At 53.9% G+C, this 22,418-nt stretch overlaps 1 protein-coding gene across 6 annotated transcripts in view; it reads left to right on the top strand.

The window, feature by feature from the left end:
* Nucleotides 1–22,418, top strand: part of LARP4B (La ribonucleoprotein 4B) — an 86,348-nt gene that overhangs the window by 58,098 nt on the left and 5,832 nt on the right. For 4 of the 6 annotated variants that reach the window (XM_084978790.1, NM_001435421.1, XM_084978789.1 and 1 more), the window contains 10 exons: nucleotides 4,941–5,019; nucleotides 6,406–6,542; nucleotides 8,665–8,768; nucleotides 10,891–11,001; nucleotides 12,149–12,202; nucleotides 12,286–12,495; nucleotides 15,680–15,786; nucleotides 16,234–16,485; nucleotides 18,969–19,014; nucleotides 21,569–21,733. In XM_084978790.1, the coding sequence (XP_084834916.1) occupies nucleotides 4,941–5,019; nucleotides 6,406–6,542; nucleotides 8,665–8,768; nucleotides 10,891–11,001; nucleotides 12,149–12,202; nucleotides 12,286–12,495; nucleotides 15,680–15,786; nucleotides 16,234–16,485; nucleotides 18,969–19,014; nucleotides 21,569–21,733 (1,265 nt within the window). The remainder of the gene's footprint in view (nucleotides 1–4,940; nucleotides 5,020–6,405; nucleotides 6,543–8,664; nucleotides 8,769–10,890; nucleotides 11,002–12,148; nucleotides 12,203–12,285; nucleotides 12,496–15,679; nucleotides 15,787–16,233; nucleotides 16,486–18,968; nucleotides 19,015–21,568; nucleotides 21,734–22,418) is intronic. The other 2 variants (XR_014817108.1, XM_084978791.1) reach the window with 1 other exon arrangement.

Genomic DNA, 22,418 nt, shown 5'->3' on the forward strand with positions numbered 1-22,418 from the left:
CTCCTGCTGTTCTCATCATGGTGCTGGTGTTCCCGGCTTGCGGGAGGGCGGCCCTAGAAAGGGCCTGTTTTCTTGCCGTCACATTAAGGGTGCACGCTGTCGGTGTGATCGTTACTGTTGGTGTTCCCCTTGACCACCTGGCTTTGAGTTGCACTGTTTCCTCCCTCTTTGCATGTTGTGCTCTTGGGAAGGACGCCTGCCTTCAGGAGGGCAGGGAACCTGTGTAAACACAGGAACTCGAGGGCCTTGGGATTTGTCTTCTTGCCCACGTTTATTGATCTCTTTGACCACTGATTATATCGGTGTGGACTCGTGGGTGTTGATTGTGTCTTTGGGCTAGAATCCAGGTCTTGGTGCCCGACCTGGGGCCGTTGGAAGCTCTTCCAGTTGGCTTCTGCATTTGACAGACAGACTTCCTCCGTGAAGGGTGTTTTGTTGTTGTCACTTTGTTTTTATTCTCCCTGCTCTGGCCCTGGACTCAGCTGTGGTTCTTTGTATAGGAAAACGGTGTTGTCCAGAGAGCAGGCTTCCATCCTGCTCCATGGAGCCAGCGTTGGCGGGCTCTTGATCTCTGAGTGCAAATCCAGATCCCCCGTCGTGTCCTTGAGGACACTGCGGCGCTGCCTTCTCACTTGCACTGTTTCCGATAAGAACTGTCATCCTTAACTTCGTTCTGCTTTTTAGATTCCCGCTCTGTTAAGCTTTTCTCATTACAGTGCTGTTGAGGATTTTGATGATGACGTATCAAAGGTAATCTTTGTGTTTCTTGTGGTTGGTGTTGATTGAGCTTCTTGGATCTGTGATTTATAAATATTTTCATCAAACTTAGAAACTCTTGGCTGTGATTTTTCCAAATGCTCTTCCTCCTCCCTCGCCACCTCTTCTTCTGTGTGAGCTCCGATTATACCTGTGTTAAGCCCCTTGAAGTGATCTTCTCTCTTTTTTTGTAATCTTACTTCTCGGGTTTCATTTTGGAAAGTTTCTCTTCAAACTTCTCTTCAAGTCCACTAGTCGTCTCTACTTTCTAATCTGTTGTCATTTCCAACCAACCGTATTTTTGATATCAGATCTTGTAGTTTTCCTTCTCTGTTTGGGCCTTTTTATGTTTTTCATGTTTCCCGTTAGGGTGGGGTGGGGTGGCCGTTGCAGCCGCTCTCCTGCTGGATGGGGGCTGCTTATCAGTGAGTCCTCTTTTCCCGCCTCTGCACACTCACCGTGAGGTTTGGTTGACTTGGGTTTGACTTTGTTGGGGGCTTACTACTTTTATGTTTCTAGAAAAACGTTGATGATTGTTCTAGGATGCAGGGAGTTCCTTGGACACAGATCAATCCTTTCAGGTCTTATTCCATGTTTGTTTTCGTGAGAGGAGCTGTGCTCAGCCTGGGGCCCATCATGGCCCACCTCGGAGGTCAGCCCCTTCCTCCTGCTGCCTCTGTGGCCAGGGCTCGGGGCTGTGAGGTCCCGCTGGCCGGCTGGTGGAGCGGGAGGCAGAGCCTTTCCCCTTGTGCGTTGCAGGGACCCAGCCGCCTCCCCCGGTTCTCCCGTGACTCTCTGGTTCCTTGAACCCTCTGGCTTCCCCAGGCCCAGGTCCATGTGTGTCTCTCGCTCTTAGAAACCGATGTGCTGGAAAACTTGTTTCACTTCTTCTCCTTTTTTTTTTTTTAATCAAAAAATATTTATTCAAAACCTGTCGTGTGCCGCATGGACTCGGGACACATCAGTGAGTATAAATGATGAAAGCCCCTGCCCTGCTGGAGCTTCCAACCCACTGGCGGGGACAGACTATTAATAACACACACAATAAATAAGTTCATGTTACGTAAGGTTAGAGAAGGAGAAACACAGTGGAGAAGACAGATCTTGGGAAGGAAGATGGTGAGGGAGGTTACAGCTTTCTCTGGCTTTGCTGAGGTTTGGTCTCCAAGTAATGCAGTTCGCCCTAAGGTCCCTGCCACGCGGTGTGTGATACCCACTCCCTCGCGCAGCCCCGTTTGTGTGCTGAGAACACTTCAGACCTGCCGTCTGGCAGATCTCAGGTGTGCAGTGGTGTGTAGAATGTAGGCAGCAAGCTGTGCGGGTCCCCAGAGCCTGCTCCCCTCCTCGGTGGATGTTTGTGCCCTGGGACCAGCATCTTCCCACCGTCCCACCTCGAGCCCCTGGCAGCCATGGTTCTGCCCTCTGGTTCTGTGTGTTCAGTTATTTTTTTTTATTATTATCTTTTTAAAAATATTATCTCACATTTGAATTGCTTTTGGCTTTTTATTAAGTGAGTGAGTCAGTCTTTTTAGGGCTACACCTGCGGCGTGTGGAGGTTCCCAGGCTAGGGATCAAATCAGAGCTATAGCCACTGGCCTACACCACAGCCACAGCAACGCCGGATCCTTAACCCACTGAGCAAGGCCAGGGATCAAACCTGAATCCTTATGGACGCTAGTCAGATTCGTTTCTGCTGGGCCACGACGGGAACTCCTCAGGGTTTTTTTTTTCAGTTCTACGTATAAGCGACAGCGTGTGGGGATTTTTTGTTCTGTCTGACTTAACTTCACATAATATCCTCCAGTCACCCATGTCATTGCAGATGGCAGAATTCCCTTCTTTCTTGTGGAAGAGTATTCTCTACACACACACACACACACCCACACACCCCATCTTCTTGATCCATTCATCCATCGATCGACACTTTTGCTTCCTTTCGGCTGCACTGGGCGTATGGAAGTTCCCAGGCCAGGGACCATGTCCGAGCCACAGCTGTGATTTGCACTGTAGCTGCGGCAATGCTAGATCCTTAACCGACCGCCCCACTGCAGGAACTCCTCATTGAGTTTCTTTGAGGTGATGATTCTGAATTCTTTGCCAGGCTCTTTGTAAATCTCCATTTCTTTGGGATTGCTTCCTGGAGCCTTATTCTTTCCTTTGGCAGCATCATATTTGCCTGATTCTTGTAGCCTTGTTTTGATGTCTGTACATTTGAAGGAACATAGATCTTCTCCTGTAGGTCTGGGCTGATAGGGGTGCTCCTGGAATCACAGGCAGTGGGTTGGGGCCGGTCCTGGGGTGGCTGCTGGGCCTGCACGGGAGGGCACAGGCGGCTGCTGGCGACTAATGCCTGCTTCCTGGGCGCTCTGGTCTCCGGATGGGACTCTGGGTGGGCAGGACTGCTCGTGGACCAGCAGCCTGGAGGGAGGAGGTCCCGAGGCTGCTTCAGTATTGGCTGGCCTGTCTGCAGGAGCGCTGACGGGGGCCTTTCCCAGAGGGACCCCCAGAGCTGCTTGTGGTCCGTGGCTGGGGGATGGCTGGAGTCCCCCTTCCAGAGCCTGTTCACATCTACAGTATGACTGAGTCTGGCAGGTTTGCTTCTAGGGGCTCCAAGATCATAGCTGAAGGGCCAGAATGGGGGTGGGGGTGCAGAGCTGGGCCCAGGGTCCGCGTGCTTATCCCCGGGGTGCAGACCCCTTGGCGGGTGGTGCCGGGGCCATCAGGCTGTCGTTTTGGTAACGCCCCCATCTGGCCTGTGTCTTCCTGACCGAGAAGACCGGAGCTGTGGGAAGAGCACGTCGGTACCCTGACACCCCCGCATCCCAGTCTCCTGCCCTGAACTCTTGGTCCGCTGAGTCGGCCCCTTCCCTGTCGCCGTTCCCCGCACCGCCCTTGACGCCTCGGGGATGTCTGGATGGGCTCCCTCCCCACGCTCCCGCCCCGCCCTCTCCGGTCTCAGTCTCCCTGACCTTGTGTTTACCGCCTACGTTGACCTCTCCTGAGAGCAGCATAACCAGAGTGCCCGAAGGAGGTGGTGCCCCTGTTAAGTGTGAGCTCAAATGGATGCTCAGGAGGGGCCTTGCTGGATGAAGGAATGAAATGAGATTGTGCTTTCAAGGGCCATTTCCAGTTTCAGTCTCATGAAGTCCATTGGTTTTGTTTTTGTTTGTTTTGTTTTTTGCTAGTAGAGGGCAGGTTTTGTTCAAGATCTTTATATAAAACAGACGCAAGCTCTCTGTCCTTGCTTGTTGAAATGATCCCTCCTTGTCTTTGTTTTTTGATGGTCTTTGACTTTTAGAATCTAAGTGTCTCTTGTTAAAGAATGCGGCATGTGTTATTATGCCACGGAAATTTATATAGAAGTGTGTGAAAGTTTCTTTTTTTCCCATTTTCAGCCACACCTGAAGCATGTGGAAGTTCCTGGGCCAGGGATTGAATCTAAGCTGGAGCTGGGGCTTATACCACAGTTGCAGCAGTGCTGTATCCTTAACCTGCTGCGCTGGGCTGGGGATTGACCTGGCACCTCCACAGAGACGGGCCAGATCCTTGACCCACGGTGCCACAGCAGGAACTCTTAAAAAATTATTATTTTTATTTCTTGCTCTTTTTTCTATCTTTTTTATGGCCTCACCTGTGGCATACAAAAGTTCCCAGGCCAGGGATCTAATCAGAGTTGCAGCTGCATCTGTGACCTGTGCTGCAGCTTGTGGCAACACCTTAACCCACTGCGCGAGGCCAGGGGTCGAACCTGCATTCTCCCGGAGACAGTGTCAGATTCTTAACCCACTGAGCCACAATGGGAGCTCCCTGAGAAATTCATATTTTGATTCTTTGCTTCGTATTTTATTATTGCTTTAGTACCTGTGTGCTTCTAGGTACCTGAAAATCCTTTTTGAATTGAGACAAAGCATTAAATAAGTTCCTACTTATTTTGTGATTAAAAAGCACTTGCTAAACTTTGCTAATAAATCTCCTCAGGTTACTTATTTGAAACTGTGTTTTTGTTTGGGGGAGGGGGGGTTTGTTTTGTTTTTACCTAGATTTCCTTTTAAAACGGCATGTTTCTTATATTCGCTATCCGTAATATAGATGGATCTGTGTGTATTGAAAACATTAGAATTGCTGTCCAGAGTCATCTGCTTGGTAAATTTTAAGCCACCTTTCCATTGCTTCTGTGTATGTAGGAGGAAATGAATCCCAGCCGGAAGGCCAGGAAGACCCTCGAGAAGTTCTTAAGAAAACATTGGAATTCTGCTTGTCTAGGTAAGGAGGGGCCTGGCTTTCTAGCGCCTAAGATCTCAGGTGCTTTACGCGAAGGCGCGTCTGAACACCGTCAGGAGGAGGGGGGCCTCTGGCGGTCCCCCCATGTGTCCCCAGGTCTGTCCTGATCGCTTCTGCCGCTCTTGCGCTCTTGGAAGGTTGGATCCCTGCCTCCCCGTCCCCCTGCCAGAGAACCAGCCTCTGCGGGGTGCCCTAGTTGGCCAGCCTCACACTCTCCTCGCAGGCTAGAGCCTGAGGACAAATTTCCTCTTCTCAAAATACGCCAAACGCTGTTGTAGAAAATTGTTTTACTTGTGTATTTAGGGTGGTTTTTTCCCCTGCATACTCCCTTTTCTATTAAAAACTAGAGTAGAACATCTAAGGTTCACGTGGCAGAACTGGATCTAGAAGGTGGCGTTTAGTTCCGGTTACTTCTGAGTATGACCGCAGCAGGCCCTGTGGGGAGTTCCTACCGGCTTTCCCTGGGCTGCCCCAAGACCTCACACAGGTGTCTTGGCCGAGGCCGCCTGAGGGACAGGAGGGCTGCGAGCAGGTGCGGCGAGGGGCCGCGCCCTGGGCCTGCTCCCAGTCCGCGTGTCACAAGCCAGGAGACCTTTGCGCTGCTGGATGACCACCTTTCCGGAGACCGTGTGCTGCCGCCCCCTGACGGCGCCTGTTCTGTGCTCCGGCGCCTGCGGGGCCACCGAGAGGAGCAGGCGGCACTGCCTCCACCCCACGGCAGGGCTTGGTGGAGCCTTCTTTCTGGGACCCGGGCGACCCAGAGTTCTGCCGTGTCTGGTGCTGAGATTTTGGGGGCACATTGTCCACTTCCGTGTTCACCATCGTCGCTGGCACGGCTGGTCTGGGGTCTGCCTGACCGCCGGTCTGCGGGCGTCGTCTTGGTTGCTTTGACTGCCTTTCGTCCTGGCTGCTGGAAGGGGCTGGGAGGCCGAGAGTCGGCGTCCCAGCCCCTGTGACAAGTGTTCCAACCTGAACCGCAGGGACCCCAACACCAGGCACTGGCCTTTCTTGGCCTTTTCACATTTTTCTTGCTTTCTCACTCTCTCAGCCACGTTTCCTTATTTTAAAAAGTCGTGTTTGTGATGATTTAATAGGCCACCCCAGCACTCTTTAGAGCAAAGATAACTATAATTACACTTTTCAGAAGATCTGCCTGGTGGTTAATTGGATTGTATAAAGTGCAGCGTACCTTTGCTCTCTCTGCCTCCTCAGATGTCTTAAAAAAAATTTCCCTTAAGTCAGAGAGCCAGCACATAGCAGGTGGGGTTTGAACTCCCCCCCGTCGAAAGCGTTACCACACCACACTCGCAGCTCGTGGGAGGTCTCCTGTGAGAGAAGTCATTGAGAGAGATTGTCTTCTTTCTGCAGGGAGAACCTTGCTAGTGACATGTACCTTATATCGCAGATGGACAGTGATCAGTACGTGCCAATCACCACGGTGGCCAACCTGGACCACATCAAGAAGCTCAGCACCGACATGGACCTGATTGTCGAAGTGCTGAGATGTAAGTGACCGCAGCCACAGTCTCGATGGCGTTTTCCTCGCCCGCGTGGCGGTGACACGCAGAGCCGTTCATGCGAAGGTCCTGGTGGCAGCTGGAGCCTTCCTCACCTCCCGGGCCTTTCTGACCAGTCCCGGTGTCTGGGGAGGCGCTGTAGTGTTGATGGGGCTCCGTGACCGAACTCCCTTTGAGCCATGGTCAGAATCATTGCTCCCTCCTGTGTGGGTTTCTCACTGGGGACTGTGGACCCCAGCGCCGCCCTGTCCAGACAGTATTGGCCTCATAGGAAGTCTCAGAGTAAGCACCTCCAGCTGTGTTTTGGCTCTGCCAGTGCTTTGCACTTGCACGCGTGTTTCAGAATCAACATTCTGGTTTTTCAAATGGTGTTTTTATTGGGCTTGCACTGAATCTTTAAATTTGTTTGGAGAGTATAGACATTGTATTAAACAGTATTGAGTTTTCTGGTCCATGTATACGGAATATCTCTCTTTATTTAGATAAGTCTTAAAAACTTTTCTCTTGGAAATGGTTTGCAGTTTTCAGTGTACAGGTCTTTCATATCTTAGCAGATTTATAACTAAAAGTTTCATATTTGGACACTTTCTTAAATTTCATTTCAGTTTCTAGGTTGGTGTAGTATATAGAAGTATAATTTACTTTTGAATATTGATCTTGTGTATTTGCAGCCTTTTAAACTCACAATTCTTGTTTTTTACAAAAATTGGAGCCCATTTTCTACGTAAAGCTCAGCTTGTCTGCTCATGTAAAGCTTCCCTTCCTGCACCTGGTCTGGGCACATGTGGTTTCCGTTTCTTGCCTCACTGCCCTGGCTTCAGTCTCCAGTGCTGTGCTGAATGGAAGTGAGAGAGTCCGCATCCTTGCCTGTCCCATCTCCTGGTGAGAACAATGCTGGACAGTGGGTTTTTGTAGGGAGGTTTCCCTTCCATTCCTAGTTTGCTGAGAATTTTCATCAGGAATGAATGCTGGCTTCTGCATCTGGGAGCTCGTTGTGTGGCTTTTTGTTTTTCAGTCTGTTAACATGGTGAATTACATTGTTTAATTTTCCGCTGGTAAACCAACCTTGCATTCCTGAGAAAAATCCACTTGCATCATATATTCTTATTTTTATATATTATTAGATTCATTTTGGCAAGTTTTGATAGGAACTTTTTATCAATGTTCACAAAGAATATTGGTCTGTAGTTTCTTGTGTTATAGTGTCTTTCGTTTTGGTATCAAAGAACCGCTGGCTTCATAGCTTGAATTGGAAGGACTCTTAAGTGTGCAGAGGAGTCTGTGCTAGAGAATCGTATTGTTTTTTCTTTGGAACTTTGAAAGGGTTCTCCAGAAACCCTGTGGGCCCTGAGTGTCCCCATAGATTGCACCTGCCGGCAGAGCTTTGGTGCCCTGTGTGGCGTGTAAGGGGTGTTTCTGTTTTGGGTCAGTTGTCTGGTTTATTAGCATGACCGTTTTCGTAGGAGTCTTTTCTTACCTTCTAAGGATTAGTGGGACCCCTAGTAAAGTTAGGGCTTCCCTTCCTGAGGTTGGTAAGGTTTGTCTCCGTGGTGGCGGACGTCTCAGCCCTGATTGGGATCCTGCTATGCGATGAGCTGAGGCTGCATGCGAGGGAATTTCAGAGTGATGCCAGAAAGGAGATAAGGTAGAAAGCCGGCCTGTCCCCGTGCTGGCAGCACGGGCCCTTGTTTGGATGGTGGCCCGGGGTTGGGTAAGATCCGTCATTAGAGAAGGCGGAGGGAAGGGTGCCTGGCAACTTGTCGTGAGTTCAGAAACGACAAAAGGAGACGGGACTTGTAGAAGGGAGAAAGTCACCGACGGCGTTGTAATCCCCTCTGAGTTGCTTGAGCTGCGGGGAGCCTCTTGCATGGCCTTACGTCTGTTGTTCTTACAGGACTTCCCCAATCCCCCTGTTCCTCAGTCTGCAAATGGAATGTGCAGGAGTGGCTCGGTGGTTTTAGGGGCTCACCCACTGCATACAGCTTTCTTGAACACGTCCGGCGAGACATTCTGACAGGTCCCGCCGGTGTAGCTGCATGAGGTCGTGGTGGAGTACAGATGCTTGCTTAGTTTACTGTTTGTGTGTCACCCATTTCTCTTCTCGTTGCAGCCTTACCTTTGGTCCAGGTGGATGAGAAGGGAGAAAAAGTCAGGCCAAATCAGAATCGTTGCATAGTGATACTACGTGAAATATCTGAATCCACCCCTGTAGAAGTAAGTCGTGGCTTCTCTGAAGAATACGTACGCTTTTTCTGTCAGCTTTTTGCTTGCTTCTGAGTTTTTGGGGAAAATGTATTTTAAAGGTTAAATATGCACAGTCACACTGTCTTCCCAAGATTTACTCACTCTGATAATTAGAGTGTGATTCATTTGTAAAGAGTGGTTCTCAAACTTTTTGATCTCAAGATTCCATTACACATTTTATGCTAAAAAAAAAAAAAAAAAGAGGGTTTATGGTAACTTCAATATTCAGACATTTAAAAACGGTTTAACTATTTGTTCACTTTAAAATGAGAGTAGGAGTTCCTGTCGTGGCGCAGTGGTTAACGAATCTGACTAGGAACCATGAGGATGCGGATTCGGTCCCTGCCCTTGCTCAGTGGGTTAACGATCCGGCGTTGCCGTGAGCTGTGGTGTAGGTTGCAGACGCGGCTCGGATCCCGCGTTGCTGTGGCTCTGGCGTAGGCTGGTGTCAACAGCTCCGATTGGACCCCTAGCCTGGGAACCTCCATATGCCGTGGGAGCGGCCCAAGAAATAGCAACAACAACAACAACAACAAAAAAAAAGACAAAAAAAAAAAAAGATTTAAAATGAGAGTAATAGGAGTTCCCTTCATGGTGCAGCAGGTAATGAACCAGACTAGTATCCATGAGAATGCGGATTTGATCTCTGGCTTCACCTAGTGGGTTAAGGATCCAGCGTTGCCATGAGCTGGGGTGGAGGGCACAGACGCGGCTCGGATCCTGCGTTGCTGTGGCTGTGGTGGAGGCCGGCGGCTACAGCTCTGATTCGACCCCTAGCCTGGAAACCTCCATATGCTGTGGGTGCGGCCCTAAACTGCAAAAGAAAAAAAATAAATAAGAAAAATAATAAACCCACAAGTTGAGACAACATATTTTCATGCTAAATAACTTTTCCAAAGAGGTATTTTCATGGTGGGCGGGGCACCGAGAGCAGCCTTGTGGCCTGTGCTGGATTCGAGCCCACATGCTTGCTTCGTTGTGTCTGGGTCTCATTTGACTAGTGCATGTTTCTCATAAGAAGTCATACTTTGCGGAGTTCCCGTCGTGGCGCAGTGGTTAACGAATCCGACTAGGAACCATGAGGTTGTGGGTTCGGTCCCTGCCCTTGCTCAGTGGGTTAACGATCCGGCGTTGCCGTGAGCTGTGGTGTAGGTCGCAGATGCGGCTCGGATCCCGCGTTGCTGTGGCTCTGGCGTAGGCCGGTGGCTACAGCTCCAATTCAACCCCTAGCCTGGGAACCTCCATATGCCGCGGGAGCGGCCCAAGAAATAGCAACAACAACAACAAAAAGACAAAAAAAAAAAAAAAAGAAGAAGAAGTCATACTTTGCTCTGTGCACCTGTCAGAATTTGAATGGATGCCAGGCATTTTGGATTTTACTCTATCAGTCCTGAGTGTTTTTGTACTTCTTCCTGTTTTGAGGTTCAGTTACGTGACTCGGAAGCCACTCGATCCGTGGGGACCATTTGTCGGGGGAGCAGAGCAGCCTCCCTCTAGGACGATCCCCTGCCGTGGCCGTGCCCTCTGAGTGCCTGGCCGCCGGCCTGAGAGTTGGGAGCATTTTCCGGCTCAGGCTGCGCCCCCAGGACCCAGAAGGGCACCATATGGGTGCTGCATGCTCGGCTGTCCCTGTGCCTCCAGGATGTGGTCCTCACGGCCGGAGGCCTACTGTCTGAACATCCTTGTTGCACATATTTCTTTTATTATTATTATTTCGTATGGGAGGATAACTCTGGTCCATCTTGGCTGGAGGCCAAATCCAGCTGATTTCTAGATGTCTTAAATGACCTTTCTCTCTCCAAATGCTGTCGTTACTAGCCTGCTGGTACAATTAAACATTTTCATGTTAATGTGGTTTGTGGTTTATTGGGGTCAGGAAAGCTGTCAGTGGGTTGTGGAGGTATTTCCTAGGGCAAAGAGACCCTAATTCTGGAGGCCACGCCGACCTTCTGGCCACTTTGAGAGCGGGCTGCTGGACCCAGTCTGCGGGTTGCTCGCTTGGCCTCTGCCCTTTGGAGTGGTGTCGTTTGTACTTGCTGAGGGCAAAGGGTAGCATGATGGAGAATTAATTTCTAACTTCTGTTTCCTGTAGGAAGTAGAAGCACTATTTAAAGGAGATAACTTACCGAAATTTATAAACTGTGAATTTGCCTATAATGATAATTGGTTTATTACGTTTGAAACAGAAGCTGACGCACAACAGGTACGCTCTGTTTACACTAGCCCACCCTCTCGCTCCCCTGGGCAGGCAGGGCTCACCAGTGCTTGCGCTTAGTCTGTCGTTGGACTACACGTGGGCGTGGGGAGTGCTGTCCCTTTGCAGTGCTGGGTTTGAACGTTTCTATAGCGCAGGGAAGTCGGGTCGCAGAAGCCTAAATAGGTGTGTGCAGACAGTCTTGAAGCAGTGTGAAAGCACAGGCCGTGTTTTCAAAGGAGCCCCAAGACGGGCAGCCTAGGAAAACTGGGTCTGTCCTCTATCTGTGCAGAGAAAGGTTGTAATATTTGGCAAAGTGTTTGGGAGATTTGAACACCACTGTAACTCTCCGTGGGCAACCTTCTGTCCCGAGTTGCTGGAAAAGGCATTGAGGAGCCCCGTGAGAGTCGGGCAGCTCCGTGGGTCCCCGCCCTTACTCGGGGAGAGGTGAGCCTGCGTGAGGAAACAGGGGAGGGGTTACAGGGCAAGGCGGCTGTGGGGTTCAGAAGAGAGAAACAAGAGTTTGAAAGATGGGCTTTAATTGGACAGAAAGGGAAAGACGGCCTCGGAGGAGCAAGGTGGTGGGAGGAGAGCAAAAGCCTCTTCGTGGACAGGTGCGAGCCCCCTCCCCTATGAGGGGAGGTGGGGGGCTGAGGTTGGGTCAGAGGGTCCAGAGCCTTCAGAGTAACATAGGAGAATTGGGAGAATAGGCAGCGTCATAAACGATGACTTTGGATGGAATGTTGCAGTCCTGGTCCTTCTCTGCCACACTGTTCAATTCCAAGTTCACACTGGGGTTGTTTTCCCAGGTAAAGATTCTTAACCGTCGCTCTGTGGGGCGCTTTTATGGTTTCTACTAGTCCTTACAAAATCGTATACAAGTATCGTTCATGAGAATGTTTGCCTTTTCTTCCCCCTTTTTACTGAGGTAGCGTCAATTTATAACATGAATGAAAATTTTGGATAGGGGCTCCATAGCTCTGATCAGGATCTTTTAGGGAATCTGGGACCCCAAAAAAGTGGAGAATCGTTGTTCCTAGGTACTGTCCGCCACACTTGAAGGATGTAATTCCTTAGTCAGGTCCCGTGAATCAACTGTCCGTTCATCTTCTTTCTAAGATTAACACTGTGGTCTTATGGATGCCTTTGCCCGCAGGCTTACAGGTATCTGCGAGAAGAAGTCAAAACCTTTCAAGGAAAACCAATTAAGGTAACGCAAGACCCCCGGTTTTACTTTGCTTGCCAGTGAGTATTCGTAAGTGTTCTAACAGCCGCTGTCATGCTTTCCTGCAGGCGCGGATAAAGGCAAAGGCAATCGCTATAAACACATTTTTGCCAAAGAATGGCTTTAGACCTCTGGACATGAGCCTCTATGCGCAGCAGCGTTACACGGCCTCCTTTTACTTCCCTCCCGTCTACAGCCCCCAGCAGCCGTTTCCTCTGTACAGCCTGATCGCCCCCCAGACGTGGTCAGCAACGCACAGCTATCTGGACCCGCCCTTGGTGAGTCCCGTCTACACCTGGGCCCTGTGGCGAGAGCCCCGGGGGAGACGCCGGCGACTTGGGAGGAGGGGTCTGCACGCCGTCCGCCTGCTTCACGGCTTTGCTCTGTGGTTCTGTGGGAGGGGAACACGAGCTGTGCCGTGGAAACAGCTTTTAAATAACCTGGTCCCAGGCTTTTGCCCAGTGCGCCTCTCTCCTGCCTGGCATTTCCTGTCCTGAGCAGTGGCGCCCTAGTGACCTCGGTGGGAGGCCGAGCGCTGGCAGAGCCGGGGCCTCTGAGCGCAGAGGACACGGCACGGCAGACACTTCCAAGAGGAGAGGGTGCTCGCATAGCGTCTCACAGTCGGGGACAGTGAGAGGACACGCGGGCATGCCTCATCTCATTGAGCTTTGCAGATGCTCGTTTTTCGCTTGTTTGTTTGTTTGTTTTCAAACAAATCGAAGGCTTTTGGCAGCCCTGCATTGAGCAAGTCTGTTGGTGCCGTTTTTCCAGCAGTATTTGCTCACGTTGTGTCTCTGTGTCACTGTTTGGTTAATCTCACCTATTTCAGGCTTTTTCTTTTTTCTTGTCTTTTTTTCCTTTTCACGGCTGTCCCTGTGGCATATGGCAGTTCCCAGGCCGGGGTTGAGTTGGAGCTGCAGCTGCCAGCCTGCGCCATAGCCACAGCAAGGCTGGAACTGAGCCTGTCTGTGACCTGCGCCACAGCTTGTGGTGATGCCACATCCTTACCCCACTGAGCAAGGCCAGGGGTCAAACCTGTATCCTCACGGACACTTAGCCTGGTGAGCCACAACGGGCTCCTCAGGCTCAGCCCTCTGGCTTCTCGTTAGCGGCCGTTGGCTGCGGAGCTCTGGCGCCAACGGTCTCTGGCGCCACTGCTGGGCTCCCTGACGATCCAGAGGGTGGTGAGCACGTTTAGCAGCACAAGATTTTCTAGTGCAGGTGTGTACGCCGTTTTTAAAAGATAGGCCACTACCGCACCCCTGCTAGAGTAGAAGAGTGAAAACCGTTTTTATGTGCACTGGGAAACCAAAAAGTTCACGTGCCTCTCTTTTTTGCCGTGGTCTGGAACGGGGCCCGCGGTGTCTCTGAGGTCTGCCTGGACTGTCTTAGAAGCTTCGTTTCTCACTCCAGCCCCAGAGTTGGGTGGCATGATTACTTTCTATGGATTCTGGCTTGTGTTAAGGCCAGGGTTGGAATTCCTGGCTATGTAAGGAGTCCGGGCAGTGTTCTCCAGCCGAGCTGCTGTGGGCGTTAGGGTGACCGACAGGCCGTGTCTGGGAACCGGCCTGGGTTTGATGCTTGGGGTGCGAGGCCCAGGGCTGCTCTGTGGAGTGCAGAGCGGGTGAAGGTTGTGGTTGGACGGCAGGAGCTGAGCGAGCGACTCTGAAGGGGCAGCTGGGGACCCTGTGCGTGAGACGGGCGGGGTGGGGGTCCCATCGGCTGGGAGGCACTCAGGTCCTGGGGCAGTGAGCCAGGCCCCCGCCTGTGGAGCGTCACCACTTGCACTAGGAAGAGGGTGACGACTGAAGAAGGAGAGCGAGGGGACAGGGCGCTGGGGCCCCTGGGGGCCTGGTGCCGCTCAGGCCCAGAGAGCACAGCCCGGGGGTGACACTGCTCAAGCAGGCGACGTCACATGAAGCTCTGAGCATGTCTGTGGCAGCGGCGGGGAGGCGAGGTGGGCGAGCCGTCAGGCCCCGCTGCACAGGCCCTTGAACGAGTCCTGAGGCGTGAGGACGGGGGGAGGGACAGAAGCCCAGAGCCACCGCGCGGGGGGACACGGTGAGCACTCAGGCCTGCGGCCATCCCCTCTGAGCGAATCCTCACGGAGGGGAGACGCGCTGCCTCTTTGAAGCGCTGCATCTGGGAAGCCTGCCGCCTGCCACGTTCCTGTCTTGTGAGGGAGGAAGTCTCCAAGGGGAGCCGGGTCCCCAGGGCTCGCGCCACGCTTGTTCTCCGGATGGCCGGTGTCTTCCTTGTCCTTTGTCCTCTGCGCTAAACCCCCCGCAGCCTTTCGTGCAGGAGGGAAAGAAGGCCCCATGGGTTCTCAGCAGGTTGTGTGAAATGACTGTGATAGCAGTCATTTGTTTTTAAACTCCTGAGCGAAATTAAATTCCAGGGTTTTACATGTGAAATTGCGGAGATGAAATGATTAGTCCAGCTCCTCTCTCCGTGGTGTACAGTCTTCAGACTCTAGTTCTGGTTCCACTGAGGTGTTTCTCAGTATGTGACCGTTTCTCCGAAGAGCTTCGGGGGTCCTGACACGGCCGTACCTGCGTCCTGCCCCCCAGCACTTCCCTTTTGTGAATCTACTTCTCCTTTTTGTTTGGTCCTAAGCTGTCGCGTCGTCCTGTTACAGCTTTCAGTCAGCTCTGGTTAAGAGGCCTTGCCGGGCTTTGTGTCTTTGCCCCCCACGCCCACCCCCCACCCTCCCAAACAGGCTGGGGTGGGAGGGCTTGGTGGAGCCGAACCTCCAGTGGCGTCTCCACGGAAAGTATTTGAAGCCTTGTGTTTAGAATCCGGAGCACAGGAGTGATCACTCTTTTCATCTTTTTAGACACAGAACTGGTTCATTACCAAGTTTTGTTTTATTTTTGTCTACATTTATGTTTTTTAAATAGCTGATATTTAAAATTCTGTACTTAATCTTTTTAATATTTTAAGGTTATATTTAGGAATGTGTCTTTTAAGGGAACTGTAAGCCCCGTTTAGTCTTCTTCTTATGTGTGTGTCAGTCTGTTTGTGTGAAGTCTGTCACCTTAAATGGTGACTTGGAAGTAGTTATTAAATGCTCTGGGTAAAAACGGCATGCTCAAGGCTGTGCTTCTGAAACAGAACCCTAACTGTCCCTGAGATGGAGAACTGGATGGATTTCATTCAGGTCATCAGCAATGAAGAGGGGTCGCTGACTTGCTGTCAGTCGCAGGGGGTGGGACTCAGGACAGTGTGTGGGAACATGCCCAGCCTGTGCCCAGAGCAGCTGGAGTCATGGGCACACGCTTCCCTCCCACGGACGGCGGCTTCCGTGGGGCTCCTGTGAGGTCTTGGCCGTAGGCAGTGACCCTCCCGAGTGCCCCTGACCCTAACCCTCCCCAGGGCTCCCCGCCACGGGGACCATCCCAGGTGGAACCTAAGTGACCAGCCGTAACCGACCTGAGGTCTGTCTGTTTTTAACGAGTCTAGGTAACGCCTTTCCCCAATACTGGATTTATAAACGGGTTCACGTCTCCAACCTTCAAACCTGCGGCGTCTCCTCTGGCTTCGCTCAGACAGTACCCGCCGAGAAGCAGGCAAGTTCCAGGGTTTGGAATAAGAGGTCGCCGCCACATTGTTTGCTTTCAGATGTTAAACCTCAGTAATTCTCAGCGTGCGTGTGGGTCACGGGGCCGCGTGCAGCGCTATGCCTGTGCTCACGAGGGCAGATGGACCCTCAGTGATGTCCCTTGCAGGTGGGCGGCAGGTAGACGCCTGGAAGCATGGAGTCAGCCTCCGGGCGGTGCCTGCTGTGGGGCCTCCCTGGGGTGAACCCCTTGAAACAAAGGCTTCAGGGCCTGCTTGTACCTGGGGCCTGGGTCACACAGCCAAGCCCAGCACTGACACTTTGTTTAGATTATCAGACACATTATATGGGTCAGCAGTTTTAAATAACATTTTATGTTTTTCCTAAGTAGAAAGCACTGGTTTTGTAATGCTGCGATGGTTTCAGACCTGAACACATCCAAACATTCTAACTGCAGGAACCCCAGTAAATCTCACCTGCGCCAGGCCATCCCCAGTGCGGAGAGAGGCCCGGGGCTCCTAGAGAGCCCCTCCATATTTAACTTCACCGCCGAGCGGCTGATCAACGGAGTGCGGAGCCCGCAGACGCGGCAGGCGAGCCAGCCCAGAGCGCGGATCCAGACCCCTGCAGCCTTCGCCAAGAGAGAGGTGGGGCCGGGGCGAGTGGAGCAGAGCAGCCTCGAGTCCCCTCCCGGCTTAGGGAGAGGAAGGTGAGTGTTGCAGTGCTGGCGGGACAGGTGCTGTGTACTTCCAGAGTGCTGGCAGTGTCGAACCCCACTGCTCCGGGTGTGTTTTGCAACTGTTACTGTCAAGTCCATCGCGGAAAATCACATGGGAGGCTATAACCCTCAAAGGTTTTACGTAATTACTCAGGTTATTTTTCGAGCACACCCCTGCCAGGTCCCAAGTTTGGGTCAAATGACACTGTTCGGGGAGCACTAAGGCTGTCCAGAGCCGCGTCAGGTCACAGTCGTGGTGTGCACACGTGACCAGACCCCCTTTCCGTGAGCCTGTAGTCCTCTGGCCACGTGTCACACGGTGGACAGAGAGTGAGTTGAGTAGCCAGCAGACCAGAGTAAGTTCCATTCACACTGAATTTATTTATAAACGAGAGCCGTTCTGTGTAAGTGATGCCCACGGGCCACGCCCAGGGAGGTTCCGTGCCTGCCATCCTCGGCACCGCAGGGTCCCAGGTCCTGCTGACCAGCACAGCGCCTCTGTCCCCGCAGTCCCACGGCCCTCCCACAGCAGTCCAGCTTCTGACAATGGCAGGAACGTCCACCCCCATGTGTGACACGTGCAGACCTCCATGCCCCCAGCAGGGAGTCGTGCTCCCCGCAAAGGACTGACCTGCACTGGGGACGTGTCAGGAGAGGGAAGGGCTCAGCCGAGGCGCATCAGGACCAGGGCCAGCGGGAGAAGCTGGCCAGGGAGTCCTTGTGGTCTTTGGTCTCCAGAGAGGGTTCAGAGCTGAGGACCCAGGAAGCAGAACCGGGCTGGCAGCAGGTCAGGTGGTCCCTGGTGGCCCTCGCTGGGTCACAGACCCAGCACCTGCTGGTCTCCTGAGTTAGGACCGTGCTTTGGGGCGTTGTAGCCCCTGTAGCCTTGCAGCTGAGGCTGTGGGCTGCCCGTCTGCTCCCCGGACTGGGCACACACCCCTTGTGCGATGCCGGCACCAGCACCACGGGGTGGAGGCTTCATCTCCTTAGGCCTCCCGGGTGGGACCAAGACCCCTCAAGACCCCTCCGGGGCGGGAAAGGGCTGGCCCGCCTGCCAAGCAGCACTGTAGGTAAGGATTGGCAGGCCAGCCTCAGCACCACACGTCACTGCCGTGAGCCTGGGCGGATGGGGCTGGATGCCGCCTCTTCACTCAGCTTCAGCACAGGCATCTTACAGCGTCCCTTCCACCAGCCTCCTCCAGGGTCTCCTTGTCACCACACTGAGTCCTGGTGTCTCTAGGTTTCTCATCCAGGCAGAGCCCTGGCTTCCTCCTCAGGAGCTGCTAACTCCATCCTTCCAGTCCTTTCTGCCTCCAGTCGCAATTTATAGCAAATAGGTCACTTGGAGTTCTGCTCCCAGGGGGCTAGCCTGCACCTGGCTTTCAGGAACACCCTGATTGCCATGTGACGCGGAGGTGGTCGGCATGCTGCCTGGCCCCCTGCAGTCCCGATGCAGAGCACCCCCGAGTCCAGGGACCCCCCCACAGGCCAGGGGTACGTACCGAGGGCAGGGAGGCACTACAGCAGACCGGAGTGGCCTTGCCGTCTCTGTGGCTCAGGGCCCCGTTCACGTGGGGCTCGCATCCCTAGGCTCTTGCCGTCTACCTAGCGGGAGCCAAAGGCAGGACCGTTTCTGTGGGAGGGTGCGGCTTGGCTCCAGGATCCACAGGGTCCCTGCCTGGCCCGGGAGTCAGCGCGCTGGGCTGGTCACTCCGATTCCTTAGGCATCGTGGCCAAGACTGTGGTCGGCCTCCTGTGAAAGAAAGGAGAGAGTCAAGGTTATTTCTCAGTCCTTTTCTAGCTTGTATAGTACAGCCCTCAGGCTGTCTTTGCATTCAGCTGAAATGACAGAGGATACCTACATAAACATTGTACCTTGGAACTCATGCTGAATCTAGGCCAGAAACCCACGCAGGGCAGCGGGGGTGTCCTAGTGCCCCCCCCCCCCCCGTAGGTGCCGTGTTTCTGCGGCGAGAGCTGTGGCGTGTGGGACGTGCCAATGCCTGCAGCTCTGACGCTGGGCCCTGGGGGCCTTGGAGCCTGAGCTGACAGCGGTGTGGAAAGCGCTGGGGCTCTGGGCTGTGGAGGCCCCTGGGTGCGGCGGCCTGACGCTGAGGGCAAGAGCATCTTCCCCTTCTGGTGGCACATCGATGGAGTTCCCTTTTCAGACAGTTTTCAGACAGTTGGCCCGGTGTCAGATTTTGCACACCTCACCACGCCACTGGAACGGATACTCAGGTATCCGTATTGCAGCAGAGCTTCTAAGTGGAAAACCCTTTCCGGTGGTGTTTTCTTTTCTTGGCCTCCCGAGACTCTGCCGCAGTCCCACCAGAGTGGTTTCACTTGTTTTGCGCCTTAGGGTTGGTGTTTAGGACCACAAGGCGTCCGTGAAGGTGGCAGTCCTAGAGGCGCTCTGCGCTCTGCGGCGTGTCTCAGGTGGGAAGGCTGACCGCCCTTTGCTTCCTCTCCTCTAGGAAGAACTCCTTCGGTTACCGGAAGAAGCGCGAGGAGAAGTTCACAGTGAGTAGGCCCTGGGCCGGGGCCCCTTTCACAAGCCTTTCCAGCCTCACTGATGCTAAACAAGCAGAGGGGGTTCCTGTTGTGGCTCGGCCGGTCACAAACCCTACTAGTATCCGTGAGGATGTGGGTTCGATCCCTGGCCTCACTTGGTGGGTTAAGGATCCTGTGTTGCTGTGGCTGGGGTGGAGGCCGGCAGCTGCGGCTCTGATTCAGCCCCTCGCCTGGAAACCTCCATATGCCGAGGGGACGGCCCTAAAAAGCCTAGAAATAAAGAGGAGGAAGGAGTGGCCTTCCTGAGGAACTGTCCGCACGTGGCCCGGCGAGTCCCTTCTGTGTGGGGAACCCGTGGGGTACTTTGAAATCACTGGAGTCATGAGTCTGGGCAGCAGAATCAACTTCTCCCACGCGGGCTTAGCTCGGTGTTTCTCACTCGAGAGCCGACTCTGTAGGACTGTAGGACGCGTCGTTGCCTTGTGCTGGGTGTGACGTCGGGCCAGGGCCCCCCCAGGTACGGGTGGTGGTGGTCCCGAGTGGCGGGTACCTGAGACGTGGCGCGCGCTATGCGGGGCTCGGGGGGGGGGGGGGGCGCACCTGGGAGCGTGGCAGTGCGCCTGGAGACCTGGGCTTGGCGGGAGGCTCCGCACTCGGGGGCTGGTACCGACCCTGAGAAGTTCTTGGTCTGGACCCCGAGTCCTTGAGTATGTGTGTCCTTCCGAGTTTACTTGCCTAGAACTCAGAGAGTGCAGATTGCTGGTGAGGGAACACCCTTGTTTTCACCATATTGGTGAGTTGGGTGTAGTTTTCGGTAAACCCTTTGGTGAGGCGGTTTATATCGTTTGGTTCTCATTGGACTGAGTGAATTTCTGTAACATCGGGATGAACAAGACGGGCATCTGACTATCTCTTGAGATACGAGTTACCTTACAGGCGTCACTCCCCCGGCCACTGCCTCACCACAAGGGTGAACCTGACCCACTGCCATTTCCGTGCCGCCCTGCGTCCTTGTCTGCGAGCTCACACCGGGAGACACTCAGCTGCCCGCCGCGGGGGCCGGTGTGTGTACCGGGAAGGCCTGTTGCTGCCCTGGGCCTCGTGAGGGCCTGAGAAACGTGGAGGCGGGTCGTGGAATGTGAGCAGATGGCCCGACCAGGCCCACGGGACCAGGGGTGGCCTTTGTGCCTCGCCTGAGGCTGTTCCGACCCTGACATGTTAAACTCTGCCTTTTTTGTCCCTCCAAGTTGAGACTTAGTCAGTTTTGGTCAGCCCTTTCTTCCTAGTGATGCTTCTCTCCTGCAAAGCTGGCTTCACCTCAGAAACATGCAGATGTTTAAAGCCTCTCAGAGCTGCTCTGAGGAGTTCCCTTGTGGCACAGTAGGTTAAGGATCCAGTGTTGTCACTGCAGCGGCTCAAGTCGCTGCTGTGGTGCAGGTTTGATCCCTGGCCTGGAAACTGCCTTATGTTTGAGATGGTAGCGTGTGAATTGCGGTGCTTGCTGCAGCCACGCAGCTCCCCGTGCGGCCTTGTGCCCTGAGCCCGCAGGCTGCCCTTCAGGAGATACCCAGGCAGGAGGCCCAGAGAGACGTGGCGGGCTTGTGGGCAGCTTGGATCCTTTTTCACCCTTAACCCGCCCTCACTTGGATTCCAGCAGATTTTCTCTAGATTTTAGCTCCATAGGGATAATCTTTCCGCTGGTGTAAATTTCTGGGAACCGTCGGCCGTTTCAAGTCATGTGAGCCCCACGAGGGCGTTGTTGCCAGTCCAGGTAGCGCACGTTCAAGTTAAATACCTATGTTCTACCCACATGTAAACTCTCTCTGGTCTCTTTCAACCAGGGAGCTGGAAACTCCGCAGGGGCTTCTAGCGGGTTGACTACGAGTGGCCGAATACCGCGCACCACTGCCTTTCTCTTGAGGTCCTGGGCTTATAAATTAGACTTAGCTATGATTATGCTGAGTCTACTCTTGAAGTCAGGGAATGCGATAGGAATCTCTTACCAAATACCATGCTTTTACCTCCTGAGGAAAAATATGAGGGCTTTCACTACTACGTTGGTTTTTAGGTAAGGGAAGCCCCTCCCCCTTTTGGTTCCGCTGCTTCTCTTTTTGGTGGAAATCTCTGTAAGGTTTCTTCCCTGAGTTGTGCGGAAGTGCGAGAGTGGCTTCCGTTTCCACGTTGTCCTTCACCACACAGAACACACAGCACGGTGACAGCCACGAGCTTTTGGCGGTGAGGCTCGGCTCCCTGCCCCACGCCTGTCCCTGGGCTGGGCCTCCTGGGTCCCCATTGCTGCCTGAGGCTCTTGATGGTGTGTTTGGTAGTGGCCAGCAGCCGCCGTGAAGTTTTTGTCTTTGCAGCTCTGCTCTTGTGGTCGGACTTGCTGGCAGGGACCTTGGAGAGGTGGCAGGCGTCACGCGGTTGTATTGGTTGTCCATCTTTCCGGCCAGGGGTGGGCGTGAGGAGATGCGGGCCGAGGCTGGGCCTCCCTTGGCCGCTGTGTTTCTGAGCACGGCCCTGCCCCTCCGCCAGGCGCCCTCACAGTGTCCTTCTCTTTCAGAGGAGTCAGACTCAGTCTCCAACGCCGCCCAGGCCTCCGTCCCCGAGCTTTGAACTCGGGCTGTCCAGCTTCCCCCCGCTGCCTGGGGCGGCGGGGCACTTGAAGACGGAGGACTCGTTTGAGAACCGGCTGCCCGGCTTGCTCGCAGGGCCAGCCAAAGAAAGGGTAAGGGTCACATCCCCAGCCTGGCACCTGCCACACACGTGCTTCTCGCGGGTGGAAGAGGCTCTCGGAGGGGGAGGGTTGCAGAGGCCACCCAGGCTCTGCCTGGTGGGGTCAGCGGGAAGCCCGTGCTGCTGTGCTCGCCCGAGACCCAGGGGGCCGTGTTCCTCTTGCTCGTCAGGAGTCGTATTTTACAGGGCAGCAGAAAGAAAAAGCAAAATCCTCCTACCAGAAACACCACCTTTCTAGTAACCTACCTGAGTCGCCACTTAGCTGTGACGCTGGTGGCTGTGTGACCTCCAGGCTGCCAGGCGGGTGGTGTCCGCCCCACCGCGGAGCTCACACAGGAGCAGGTGTCGGTTTCAAGCTCCCCTGCTGCTTCTGCCGCAGTTGACAAGTGCAGGGGGCTTCGCCCACTGCAGACCAGCGTTCCTGGCTCCTGGGGCCCCCAGGCACCTGGGCAGAGGTGGCTGGAGGCCTTCGTCCAGGTGCCCTGCCGAGCTCTCAGCCTGGCTGTGTCTTTCCCCGGTTGGAACCCTGCCCCACCGCCCCCTCCAGCACCTGACATCCTACCCCCAGATCTGAAGAGCCAGAACCCCCGGCTCCTGGACTGGAAGGGCACTACCCTGCGGCGCCTCCCCGAAGCCCCTCAGTGCCAGGCCGGCTCTCGGTGGGATTCGCAGGCCAG

Source organism: Sus scrofa, chromosome 10, assembly GCF_054392235.1.
Source record: "Sus scrofa isolate SSC_HxYL_T2T_F1_AM1 chromosome 10, Sscrofa_HxYL_maternal_Yorkshire_Landrace_v2.0, whole genome shotgun sequence".
Lineage (NCBI taxonomy): Eukaryota > Metazoa > Chordata > Mammalia > Artiodactyla > Suidae > Sus > Sus scrofa.